The sequence below is a fragment of the Monodelphis domestica genome, chromosome 5 (genome assembly GCF_027887165.1).
Source record: "Monodelphis domestica isolate mMonDom1 chromosome 5, mMonDom1.pri, whole genome shotgun sequence".
NCBI lineage: Eukaryota > Metazoa > Chordata > Mammalia > Didelphimorphia > Didelphidae > Monodelphis > Monodelphis domestica.
The window spans coordinates 16981461-16994021 of NC_077231.1; the positions used below are offsets into that span (position 1 = coordinate 16981461).

At 32.9% G+C, this 12561-nt stretch overlaps 1 protein-coding gene across 4 annotated transcripts in view; it reads left to right on the top strand.

Annotated features, from left to right (window-relative positions):
- Positions 1-4217, top strand: part of FAR2 (fatty acyl-CoA reductase 2) — a 126577-nt gene extending 122360 nt beyond the window's left edge. For all 4 annotated transcript variants that reach the window (XM_007502846.3, XM_007502843.3, XM_007502844.3 and 1 more), the window contains one exon: positions 1715-4217. In XM_007502846.3, the coding sequence (XP_007502908.1) occupies positions 1715-1877 (163 nt within the window). In that variant the 3' untranslated portion in view covers positions 1878-4217. The remainder of the gene's footprint in view (positions 1-1714) is intronic.
- Positions 4218-12561: the final 8344 nt, after the last annotated feature.

Genomic DNA, 12561 nt, shown 5'->3' on the forward strand with positions numbered 1-12561 from the left:
AAAGTTGATTCTCAAAAAATTAAGCAACTAATAAAATTTCATGCTTCTAAGAGTACCTGGTAATAATGTAAAATTTTTGCTTTAAAAAAAAGCAATAAATCTAAAGGAAGTTTGTTTTTAGTAGAAATTTATTTCTATTAGAGTATAACTTCATTGAGGGCCAAAAACTGATTTTATTTTTTGCTTTGCATATCCAGAATCTAGCATGATTTAAATGAATTTCTAACTAAATTTTACCAATGGAATTAATAACTTGCTCCAAATTTATTTAAAGTGTATTACAGAGGGCATTTTTCTACATCAATATTCTTCTGGCTTTGTGCTAAGTATGAAGTGTCTACAGGGCGGTAGTACTGGGACAACTAAGACTCAACTTAAAATTGCTCTTCCTCAATTATTTTTAAAGCAATAAAGTTAATGTTTTTGAGGCAATAAAATAATTGTTTTTAAAGTAAACATCAATTTGAGAGTTCAATAGAGACATAAATCATTTAAGTGCTTAACACATGCCAGGCAATGCAATCATATTCACTTAAGGGATGCTTAAAGGGTTCACCAAGTAACCTCAAATTTCCTGCATGGGAACATATTTTCAATCAGTGGAATAAAAACAAAGAGGAAGCTATCTTTCAGCATTTATATCACTGGTTGTCTGAACATGTGGCTTCAGGACAGCCATGTACAAAAAACATTCAGTACATCTATAAGGACTAATCAAAACCTTTCCTTAGCTGGCCTACTTCTGATTCAGAAGTTTAGCCAATCATTTACACTGATGAAAAGGAGTGGTCTCCTTCCCCAACATATAAAAAATGATTGATGTGGTACTTTTTGTGTGTGGGTATGGTAGGGTGGAACTTGCTCCTTAATTAGGCATATTCACATGAGAATAAATGTACAGTTTAAGAGGAATGGTGTATTCTCATCACCAAAGACCTGCCAATGATCAAGTAGCTTCCTAAATGGTTGATGAGGCTAGAATTGCTAGGCCAAATCCAAATTATTTGGGGGAGGGGGGGAGGAAGAGAATGTTTGGAGTTCAGTGTTTTGTGGCACTAGAATCATACAGTGTCAATGTAGCTTCTGATAATATTAGCAATGTTGGATAGTTTAGATTTAGAAATCACTTGCTCCATATTAGATGATACAATTCTCTAATTACTTGAATTTTACTATTGTTATTCCTATTAGTACTCTTTCAGAGTACTCAACAGAATACTGAATCTTAGCTCTGCTGTACTGGGCTAGAGTTAGTCATTTCCACTTAGAGTACACGAAATATGAAAATATCCTTAGACCAAAGACCTAGAACAGATCAGGTGCGAATTCTCTGAAAATTAGCTAAGGTAAGAGTCTTCAGCAAGATGTCCTGGCCTAAGGAAAAAAAAAATCTCATTCTTAACTGTTTGGGGAATTAATTGTACCAAATTCTTTAATACATCAATTCCATTTTACAAACCAAACACACTGATTTTATCACATGTAAATAAACTACTTCCAGCCTGCTTCGTACTTTATAAATTAATTTGCTTTTATTATAGCTTTTACTTAAGAATTTCCTAATCCTGACACTTTTACAGTTTATGTCCTAACCTTTAATAGGACACATTCTTTGAAATGTAATTCTACATACTTTGTAGGTGCTTAATACTTTTAAGGTTTAGAGTACTGTTTTACTCCCCCCCACCCTAAATCACACGTGTCTGTTTCTCAGGCTCAGAAACATTTACTACCTCTTTAACACCGTCGTCTTCCTCATCATCTGGCGCTTCTTCATTGCAAGATCACAGATGGCTCGGAATATCTGGTACTTTGTGGTGAGCCTCTGCTATAAATTCCTTTCCTACTTCAGGGCATCCAGCACCTTCAGGCACTGAGAACAATCAAAATTAAGGCATCTTCTGTTGAGCTCCTTGAACACACCAAACTGTGGCCATCAAACATTAGAAATCATGCAGGAACTTGTCCTTTTACCTGTTACAGGGCATATGTGTAGTCATGTATTCATCTCAATTCCTATTTTCTCAATTCATGTTGTATGTACTTCATATTCCAGAGGATGCTTAATGAAAATAAAACCTCATTGCAATCTCTTAAGCCATAATCATGAACTTTGTAGGAAAAAATGATCCTAGAATAATTACCCAATTACTGTATTTGACATTCATATATGTGGAAATAACGTCTTTGTCCTTCCTTTTTCCCCCCTTTGCTACATTTTGGTATTGTCAAAGGCACAAAACATGTCAAAGAATAGAATTGAAAAATGTGAATTTTAAGGGCAAGGGTGTACTGTGGCACCATTCTGGGGATTAAATTAAAAGTTAAAAATAAAAAAGGACAGAGAACATTCTTAACTCATTAACAAGTGTTGTAGGGAGAAATTGCTAATCTTTTAACTTTCTCCCCTTCTTCTACATGTGATTAATATATTCAAGTCTTGGTAGAAAAAAGTTCCTTAATTAGGAAAGTAATATTACTAAAGAAAAACATGTTCATGACACAAATCTTTTGTATTTAGGATATAAGTTTAAACCAAGGCTCAGACTTGATATAAATTCCTTTTACTTACTACTCCTCAAGTAGCCTATTACTTTTTTCTAAATCATTTCCCTATCCTCTTCTATCATACCACTGTGCTAGTTAGAACTCCATTTTCACCGTAAATCCTATTTATATTTAGGCCTCATCCAGCTGTTACTTCAATTAGGGCAAGTGGTGGGAGTGGTTTTCAGAGACAAATTTAAAAATCATTTCTTAATTGAAAATTAGAATATATTATAAAAGTATTAAGTCAAGCAGGATTTAAAACTAGGTATTTATAGTTCTTAGATTGAAAATATTGCTCTATTTATAAGTAACCTGATAAGTCTAGTTGACTCAGTGTTAAGTATACTATGTACAGAGGAAGAGTTTATAATCTTGGGCATACTGATTAGTGTTAAGTTTATTGTATTTTCAGGTGAAGTATGAAACAAGCTAATTTGATTGGGCTAATGATATCAGAACAACTGTTTTTCAAAACACTATTATAGCATTTTCTTTCCCATCTTTCCTAGTAATTAGTGCTTGCTAGATGGTATTAAACCACTCACTCCAAAAATACAGTTCATTTATATGATCACAGATCAAGCGGGAAGGAATGGAAGAGGTCACCTAGCCCTATGGCAGATCTGAGATTCAAGCCAAAGTTCTCTGACTCCAAATCAGCCTTTGTTTGGAGTAGAATAGGTGCATAAAATAATTTATTAACTACTTACTATATGCAAAGCTCTTTGCTAAAGACTGGAAATACAAATAAAAAAGACTATCCTTGCTCTCAAAAGAGCTCACATTCTATTAGGAGAAACAACACAGAGAGATTTCTGATGCACATAAAATGGAGAAGTCCTATTGCCCTTAGCATATAGCATCAAAGCAGATGTTAATTTCCCTTCTTTAACATAATTTCCAGTGATAAAACTATCCATTTCTGGATGTTGAACTTATTTGACAGTGTCAAGGACTTTGGTGGCAACAACTTTCTTTTCAACAACTAAAAGAGCAATGAGTAAACACTCTAAATTGCTAAAGAATAATGTATGCAAAATATAGTAATAAAACAGCTAGTTTATATTCAAATATTGGGATGACATTCAATAAGATTAGAGATTTTTGAAGACAAAGTAGAATGGAATAGGAAAGGCCTACTTCAGAGTTAAGATTTGGGTTCAAGTTTCCCTTCTGATATATAATTAGCTTCATGACTAAGCAAGTTACTAACTTCTTTGTCAAAAGCAATTCTCTAAGCCTGTAAATTGCAGAAAAGGTGGGAATCTGCAATGGTAGAAGGTTTCCTCATTTATTTTTCTGAACCAATGAATCAAAGGTTCAATCCCTGGGCTCCATAAGAGGGTCCTCTTGGGAAAACGCCCAAATTTCCTACAGTCCAAAGTATTTAACTTCATCCCAACTCTGGGACAAAGCAGGTGGGAAGAAATCTTTTGAGTTTTTTCAGATGCTAGCTAAAGAAATATAGAGATACAAAACAAATATGATTTTAAAATATACAAATCAAAATGTATCACTGGGATGGGGACAAAAGTTTTAAGAAATTACTGGCTATGCATTTTGATTATGTTCAGCAATTTCAATAATTTAATTAATCAAATAATCACATTTTTATTTTTGATTAAGAAAAAAAATTGAATAAAAATGAGTATTTCCTCCTCCTTTCACTGATATGTCTTTATTTGTGCTTATATTTATTTAGTTTTTTTCGGGGGGGGGAATAAAATACTTTTCAACATACACACCCACCCTTTCCAAAGAATCTCTTTATAAGACTTCTGATTCTTTATCACTGCTTTCCATTATATGGGACACAGACACACAGAGACACACACCCTCCAAAGAATCTCTTAATAAGAGTTCTGATTCTTTATCACTGGTTTCCATTATATGGGATTCCATCTCCAATCTGCCAGATTACAAATTGTTTCAGGATAAAAATGCAAGCCAGAATCCCATTTTATCTTAGTTTAAGCTTTCATTACCTCTCACGTGGATTATTTTAACCAGCTCCTACTTGAGATTGTTTTGTAATTTCTCCCCTATACAATCCAACCTTTAAAAATTGTCCTCATAATCAAAAGTCTTTTCATGTCACAAAACTTTAATTAGGCTCCCATTCAATATAAACTATTTAAGCCTGACATGAATAGCCTGGTATTCAAGGCCTACATGTAATTATTAAGAACTTTACCATTAGGGGGCAGTTAAGAGTCTACACATAGAGGACTGAATGTGATCTAATTGTTTAGGATGAACTAAAAAAATTTTTTTTTTTAATTGAATGGGTAAGAAAGAAGGATGCCTAGGGAGAAGGGGAAATTTTTTCTTATATAAAAAAAGGCATGCAAAGAAAAAGCTTTTATAGTGAAGGAGAAAATGGGGGGAAGGGGCAATGTTTAAATCTCATTCTCATCGGAATTGGTAATGGAGGGAAGCATGCACACACAGATTGGTTAAGACAGTGGTCAGAAGTAAAAATAGACTTGAGAAATGATCACCCTAGTGCAGATATTAATAATATGGAAATAGGTCTTAACTAATGACACGTGTGAAACCCAATGGATTGTGCATTGCCTACAGGAGGGGGGTGGAGGAAGGGTAGGGAAAGAACATGATTTTTGTAATCCTGGAAAAATATTCTAAATTAATTTTAAAAAATTAAATAGAATAAAAAAATAGATGAGGAGGAACAGTATAATAAAAAAGAGAGGATAAAAAGAAAACAGTGAGGAAAGAAATATATAGTAATCATAATTATAAATGTGAATAGAATGAGTTGAATTATAAAATGGAAGCAGATAGCAGAAATAGAAACCAAAATCCAACAATATGGTACGTACAAGAAACACTCTTGAAACACAAAACCATATACAGTTAAAATAAAGGACTAAAGCAGAATCTATTATGCTTCAGCTGAAGTAAAAAAAGGAGTAGCAACCATAATCTCAGACAAAGCAAAAGCAGAAACCTAATTAAAAGAGATAATCAAGGAAACTACATTTTGTAAAAAAGTACCATAGACAATGAAGTGACAACTAAAAATTTTATAATTTTCTCTGACAAAGGTCTCATTTCAAATTTATAAAAATAAGCCATTTCTCAATAATAATCAAAGAACCATTATTATGCACAGCAATTCTGTAATGTATACTGATGATCAACTGTGAAAAACATGGCTTCTCTGATCAGTATGATAATCTAAGACGATTCCAAAGTTCTCATGATGTTAAAGTACTATCTGCCTCCAAAGAAAGAACTGAATCCTTAGTGTAGACTGAAGTACACTTGTCTCAAGTTTTTTTTAATATAGCTAATATAGAAATGTTTTGTATGACCTCACATGTATTACTGATATAGTGTTTGCCTACAAAGTGAGTGGGGGAATGGGGAGAGGGAGAATCTAGAACTCGAAATTTTAAAAAATTATTTTAAATGTTTAATTTTTAAAAAAAAATAAAGCTCATTCCAAATTTTTTAGATGTCACTAAAATAACTACCTATTCCTCCAGTGTATATCTCTAAATTATAAATTACTTATGTAAATACACATTTCAAAAATAAGATGAAATATTTTGATACTAGTCACTAGAATTTACTGAAAATCACTTTGGAGTGAGAAGATTAAGGCAAGAGGTCCAACTAGGAAGCTAACAACAAATAGTTTAGATGTGGTGACAAGTAGGATTGTAGTTGTGCGAGAACAGATGTGAGATAGGTAGAAAGAACCAATAAGATTTGGCAACTGGATATGTGGATGTGGGGTGAGGGAACTGAAGTGTGAAGCTGAAGTCACCAGAAGTCCAAAAACATGAATGACTGAAGGACAGTCATGACCTCAGATTGTAATAGGGAGTTTGGAAAGAAAGATGAAACTAAAAATAAGGTACCAAAAATGTATTTGGCCTTGATGTAGGTACCACAACCAGCAGGCCACTGTATGAGTTGTAAAACTTCTTGTTCCTTCACTATTTGAAGAGTTGTTAATGTAGAAAATGAATTAGTGTGGTAATTTCTGTGAACTTTACTAAAACTTTAGATGTTAAAGAGATTTCACTGAGGCCTCACAATTGTTTTGTGCAGAATGGAGGAATTAGGAGGGCTTGTATTTGTCTAGTCCTAGGAATGGAGGTTAGACCCAACAGATGTAAACTATATGGAAGCATATTTTGGCCCCAAATAAGGAAAAAAGCGAACTGCAAAAATAGAATAGGATGACTGGAGGAATTTAGAATTCATTACTGAAGATCTTAAAACAATGAGAAAACTATTAAATGGAATGGTGGTAGAAATCAGAGAAGGCTTTTCCTATAAGTGGACATATGAGTTTATCCTGTAAAGGACAGGCAGAAATTCAAAAGTAAAGCCCCCTTTCCTGGCCAACAACCAGAACTCAATTTTGGGGGGGCAGGGGGGATTTTGGGGGTTGGAAGGTGGATACTGAATTAAAAATTTTTTTTTCAATGTATATCTCTTAAATGATATCTGGAAAGCAGGTACAATAGCCATTTTTAAAAATACACTTATGCTGCATTTGGAGACTAAGCCTAAATCAATTATGCTTAGTCGTTTTTCTAGTAATATTCATAGGCTTTTACAAATATTCTGTCTCTTGCCTAAGTTATCACTTTGAATAATGAGAATTCATATCTGAGGTGGCAGATCAAGGTTAAATGTATAGTGTATTAAATTATCTGCATTAAATTGACTAGCTGGAGCATGTTTATGACCTCTGACCTTATTAGCAATATTGTCTAACCAATTCGAGCTTATACTTACCAGGATTGTTCTATATTAAGGCACTAGTAAGACATTTAAATAGTTTTGAAAATTGATAAACAAAAATTACTATGTTTAAAGTATTACTTTGAATTTTTCAGCATCTATGAACTTGCTCATTAGGCAAGAGGTCTTACATATATTATTTCATTTTATATCTCTCAACTTTGAAGAGTATATTCAATTATTATCCCCATTTATACAGATAACTTAAGGTTGAGAGATTAAGTGATTTTGTTTGTCCAGCTAGCAAGATCGAAAGGTAGGTTTATTTTTTTGGACTCCAAGTCTGTTCAGTGGTCTACCACATCTTTCAAAATTCCACACTTTCGGAATCATACATCATAAGAATTATCACATTATTTCAGTGATGGTCCCACTTACCATTCTACTCAGCCTTTGATGTCTTGGTGAAATACCTCCTCTCAGTGCTATCACCAATTTCAAAAGATAAGGAGAAACCAATTTAAAGAAAATTATTTTCCTAGAAGACCTATGAATGTGACCATCCCCCTTGCATATAAACTTCCCATAACTGATGGTCTACTAGTAGAATGGCTTGCAGTCCAAGTTAGGTAACAAGTAAAACATAGTTCTTTATGATCGTCTAATATTCCTCTCTTAAATTTCAAAAAATTATATCGTAGGGGTGGTTTGGTACAATGGAAAAGGATGTCAACTATAAAACCAGAAGACTTGCTCCAAATACTGCCTTTCAGCTTCCTACCTAAAAGACTTAGACCAAGTCCCTTAATCTCTGGTCTGTTTTTTCATCAATAAAATGATATTAGACTGGAAGGTTTTCTAACATCCAGCTCTTAATCTATGTTCCTAGGACTGTACCGTTATAATATCAAAATTCAGTGCACAAATATATTTTTTTTATTTGGAATTCTATGTTTTATACTTTTTTTTAAACCCTTACCTTTTGTCTTTGAATCAATATTGTGTATTGGATCCAAAGCAGAATGGTAAGGGCTAGGCAATGGGGGTGAAATGACTTGTCTAGGGTCACATAGCAAGGAAGTATCTGAGGCCAGACTTGAACCTAGGACTTCCCATCTCTAAGCTTGGCTCTCGATCTACTGAGTCATCCAGCTGCCCCTACACTTTAGACTTTTGAGTCTTTCTAGACATCTTTCTGGATGAAAATAATTCCTTTAAAGTCTGTCTTATTATGTTCTTACATTACCCTTTGGGAACATTTTCTGGCTTACATTTATAAAAAGTACAGAAACTAAAACTGCATAGAACTTTCCTTTTTTGTTGTTGCTAAGCTATGATGTAATGCAATAAGAAGTGGACTTAGACACTAAGATATGGGTTCAAATCCTAACAGTCATTTAATAAATGTGTGACCATACTTAAAATTCACCTCATTCATCTAAGCCTGTTTTCTTAATCTCTAAAAGGTTATTAAAAGGAAAGTACTTTACAACCTTTAAAGGACTATTCATTTAAGTTATTATTATGAGGGGACATGCTTATCACTGATGAGGAGCTTTTCTTTATAAAGCCCTGGCTGGTTTGGTTATTCAATATGGTAAAATATCACAGGCTAGATGGGACCTCAGAGGCCATCCTGTCCAACACTTTCATTTTACAGATGAGGATATTAAGGCCCAGGTAGGTTAAATGATTTGCCTGTGGTCAGATAGGTAGGAAAAAAGATAACAACAGAAACCAAATCCTTTAACCCCAAAGTCAAAGCTCCCTCCATTGTACCACAGTCACACTAAATGCCATGGAATAGTTTTTGCCTATAGGATAAATTAGTCAAATCAGATAATTCTAAAGCTAAGAATTACAGTTCATATCACCTCACCAGCACCTTGTCGGTTATGCTTCATTTGGCTTCTATCACTCTGGTTAACTTCACAGTAAATAGATCTGCTATGAACAGAACATCACCTAAGACCCTACTGTTTTTAATGGTATATAGAAACACTTTAAACTTAGTCTCAAGATTCCCCATTTTTCCTCCCTTCAACCTTATCTATGATTAAACTATATGAACAGTAAGAAGCAAAAAGACTCCATCTACCAAAGATCAACTATTCTTACAAGTTAAAAGTCTTTGAGAATTGCCTGAAGATATTTATGAGGTTAAGGGACTTTCCTAGGGCAATAAAATTAATATGGCTTAATAGAAAGGACTCAAAAACAGATATTCCTGATTCTAACCTAGTTCTTTATCTATATATATATGGAGAACCTATATCAAAAATTAACTTCTAAAATTTATAGAGGTGTCATTCACATTTCTGTCACCCCTACCTAGTCATATCTACCTAGTGTTAACCATAAAATGTAAACAGGAATTAATGCCCTAAGATCCCACTAAAAAGGATCTAGAAAGATGCTTATTCTTGATTTAGGGGTCTGGTATTATTAAATTAAAAAAATAAAGAAAACCAGCACTTGGCCTCCATGGTTCATAAGTAAGGAGTGGTGCCTTTTTTAAACTGTGCTTACTCAGCATAGCAGGGGATGCTTAACTGGAACAGAGTTGAGCCTCCTGATGTAGCTCTTCTGATATCCAGGGAAGCACTTGGAGCAAGTGTTCCCCCAATTTATATGATCCACTGCTCCCAACCTGGAATTACACATAGGTAGGGTGGGAAAAAGACAGAATCAGGCTAGTCCCAGGTATTCATATTTGAAAAAACTAAAATAAAGGATTTATTGGAACTATGACCTGTTCAAACAATAAATAAGCATTTCCTGCATTTGTAAAGATATCCTATAATACTCATGGCTCATAAATGTATACTTAGTTGTTTAGGAATGAGATATAAGGCTTATTTTTACAAAATATTAGAGGCATACAATTAACAAAGCTTTAAATATCAAAAGTTCACTAAAGATACTAAAGTTACCTTTTGTTCATTTAAGATTGATGTTATTTTTTTTCTACTTATATGAAAAAAATTTTTCCTGAAAATGTAAATCCATATAGCACTGTGCAAGTTAAGTATCTTGGGTACTTCTTTTAAAAATGAGAAACAAATCTGCAAAAGGACTTTCTGAAACAGTGCTAACTTTTAATATTCATTTTACTCAAACTAGTATCCAGGTAGACAACACATTAATAATACTACCACCCTCAATTTTCCCATATGATATTTTTGGTGCCAATCTTTACTCTAAGAAAGAAAAAAAGAAGTCCATATCCATATGAATAGTTTATCATGCAGAGGGAAAATGCAGGGTCATTACATTAAAATCTTTACTAAGTTTTTACTCAGAAGGGCAATTGTCTGTCACATTTAAGGTACATCTGAGGATATATCATATTTCTTTTCTTTAGATCAAAAGACAAATTAGTTGTTTTGATAGTTTACTATTTTATTTATTCCAAATGTCCTGAGTCATGAGTAATAATTTTTTGGGTGGTATTTTTCAATTCTTCCTACTTATTCCTAAAAACCAACAACACAAAACCCCAAAGCAAAATAACTAAAAACAAGGCAGTCTTGTCTCTATTCATAAAACAATAGAAATTACCTCATCATTGTGGATAAATGTTTCTGAGAAAAATACATCAGAGGTTTTTTAGAAAACAAAAAATAAACTAATGCCAATAAAGTGACTCCATAGGGTGTGGCACAGATCTATAAAATACACAAGGGGAAATGATATACATTCTCCCTTTTTTTTTGGAAAGCACCAAAAAAAGGTCATGATTCCAAATACTGAAGAGAATAGCTGTGTGAGACTGAAGCCAAAATACTAAACTACAAAATATTAAAGTCCTAATGTAAAAAGCTGGTTTCTTGAAATCTTGTAAGTTTCTAAATTGGAGTTTAAAGATTTTTAAAAATTACTTGTAATGTGTACACCTTGAACATGAACCTAAGTTTTGGACTTAAAAAGAAAGTAATCTATGGTAGAACAGTAGAAACCATTTCAATTCTCATTCTTGAATTGCTGTTAAGTAGCAAAGATATATAGAAAACATGCAACATATCCTTACCCAATATTGTAGGAGACTTGTTAATTTTAAAAACATTTTAAAAGCTTAGATTATAAGGGATTAAAAATGTTTGTCCACATAATGCATTTTTTAATCATAGGATTTAATTTTTCTATACTATACTTATATTGTTTATGCTATATGTTTTTAAGATTTAAGGATGAACAGATACACATCTATTCATCCTTACAATGAACTACGCATATCTAAATTCATTTATACCCAGATGAAAATAATTTATAGAACTACTCTGTTTTGAGTCAACATGCAAAACTGATTATGCAAAGAACAAATAGACTTTATAGAAACTGAAGTCTCAAATTAAGGAATTCTCAAACTATAATATTAGTAGCATCACTTGATATTAGAGAAAAATGAATACTTTTATGCCTACTCTTCTTTTTTTAGATATTTCAATTATCTAGGCAAAAAAAAAGTTTTAATAAAGTTGTAAGAACTAAAAGGAAAGCTCCAGGTTAAGGGGAAAGTTGCTACAGGTTGAATCACAATGTGCAAAGGAAAAAAAATGCTTGTTGAGAACAAAAACTCATAGATGTAGTTCCCTGATTTTAATCTATCATGGAGGTGTCTCAGGACCCCACCTTATAATCCCTTTTTAAAAGGGTTATTTGTCTGCTTGAGGAAAATCAGTAACATAACAGGATTTGATTTGGTGGAACTAACAATTCTGCTTTCTTGGGACAGATTCATTCTTTAAAGCAAAAGATATCTGCAAAACCTTAAATATTATGAGAGAAGGGAGAAAAAAATTTTTTTTTGTTTTGTGAGCGATCTTTTTAAATACCCTTAAAAAAACCCTATACAGCACGTTTCCTTGCAATCAAAATGGTGGCTCTAGTGTTGTATGGGAGATTTTTTTCCCTTAGAGATTGATAATAACAACTAAACTGCATTTTATTGGATTAAGCTATCCAAAACCTTTTAATATAATGAAGTTCTGATTCTTTCTTTTTACTTAAAAAACATTTTAACATAAAGCATATGCTATAAATTGGCTTTTAAAGTAAAATTTTAATACTTTGTTAGGCACATAAGGGTCATTATTCATGACTCCAAATCCTAGAACCAAACTATTTTTGAGCAGAAATTCAATGAGTTAAAAAGCTTTCATGTTTTGAAATGCAGCCAATTTTTCAGTTATATTTTTACTTTCTGCAAAGTACTTGCCACATGTGAATTCTACTACAACCTAGTTCCTTCAGTAATTCTCCCTTTGCTTCTGCATGTTAAGTTAA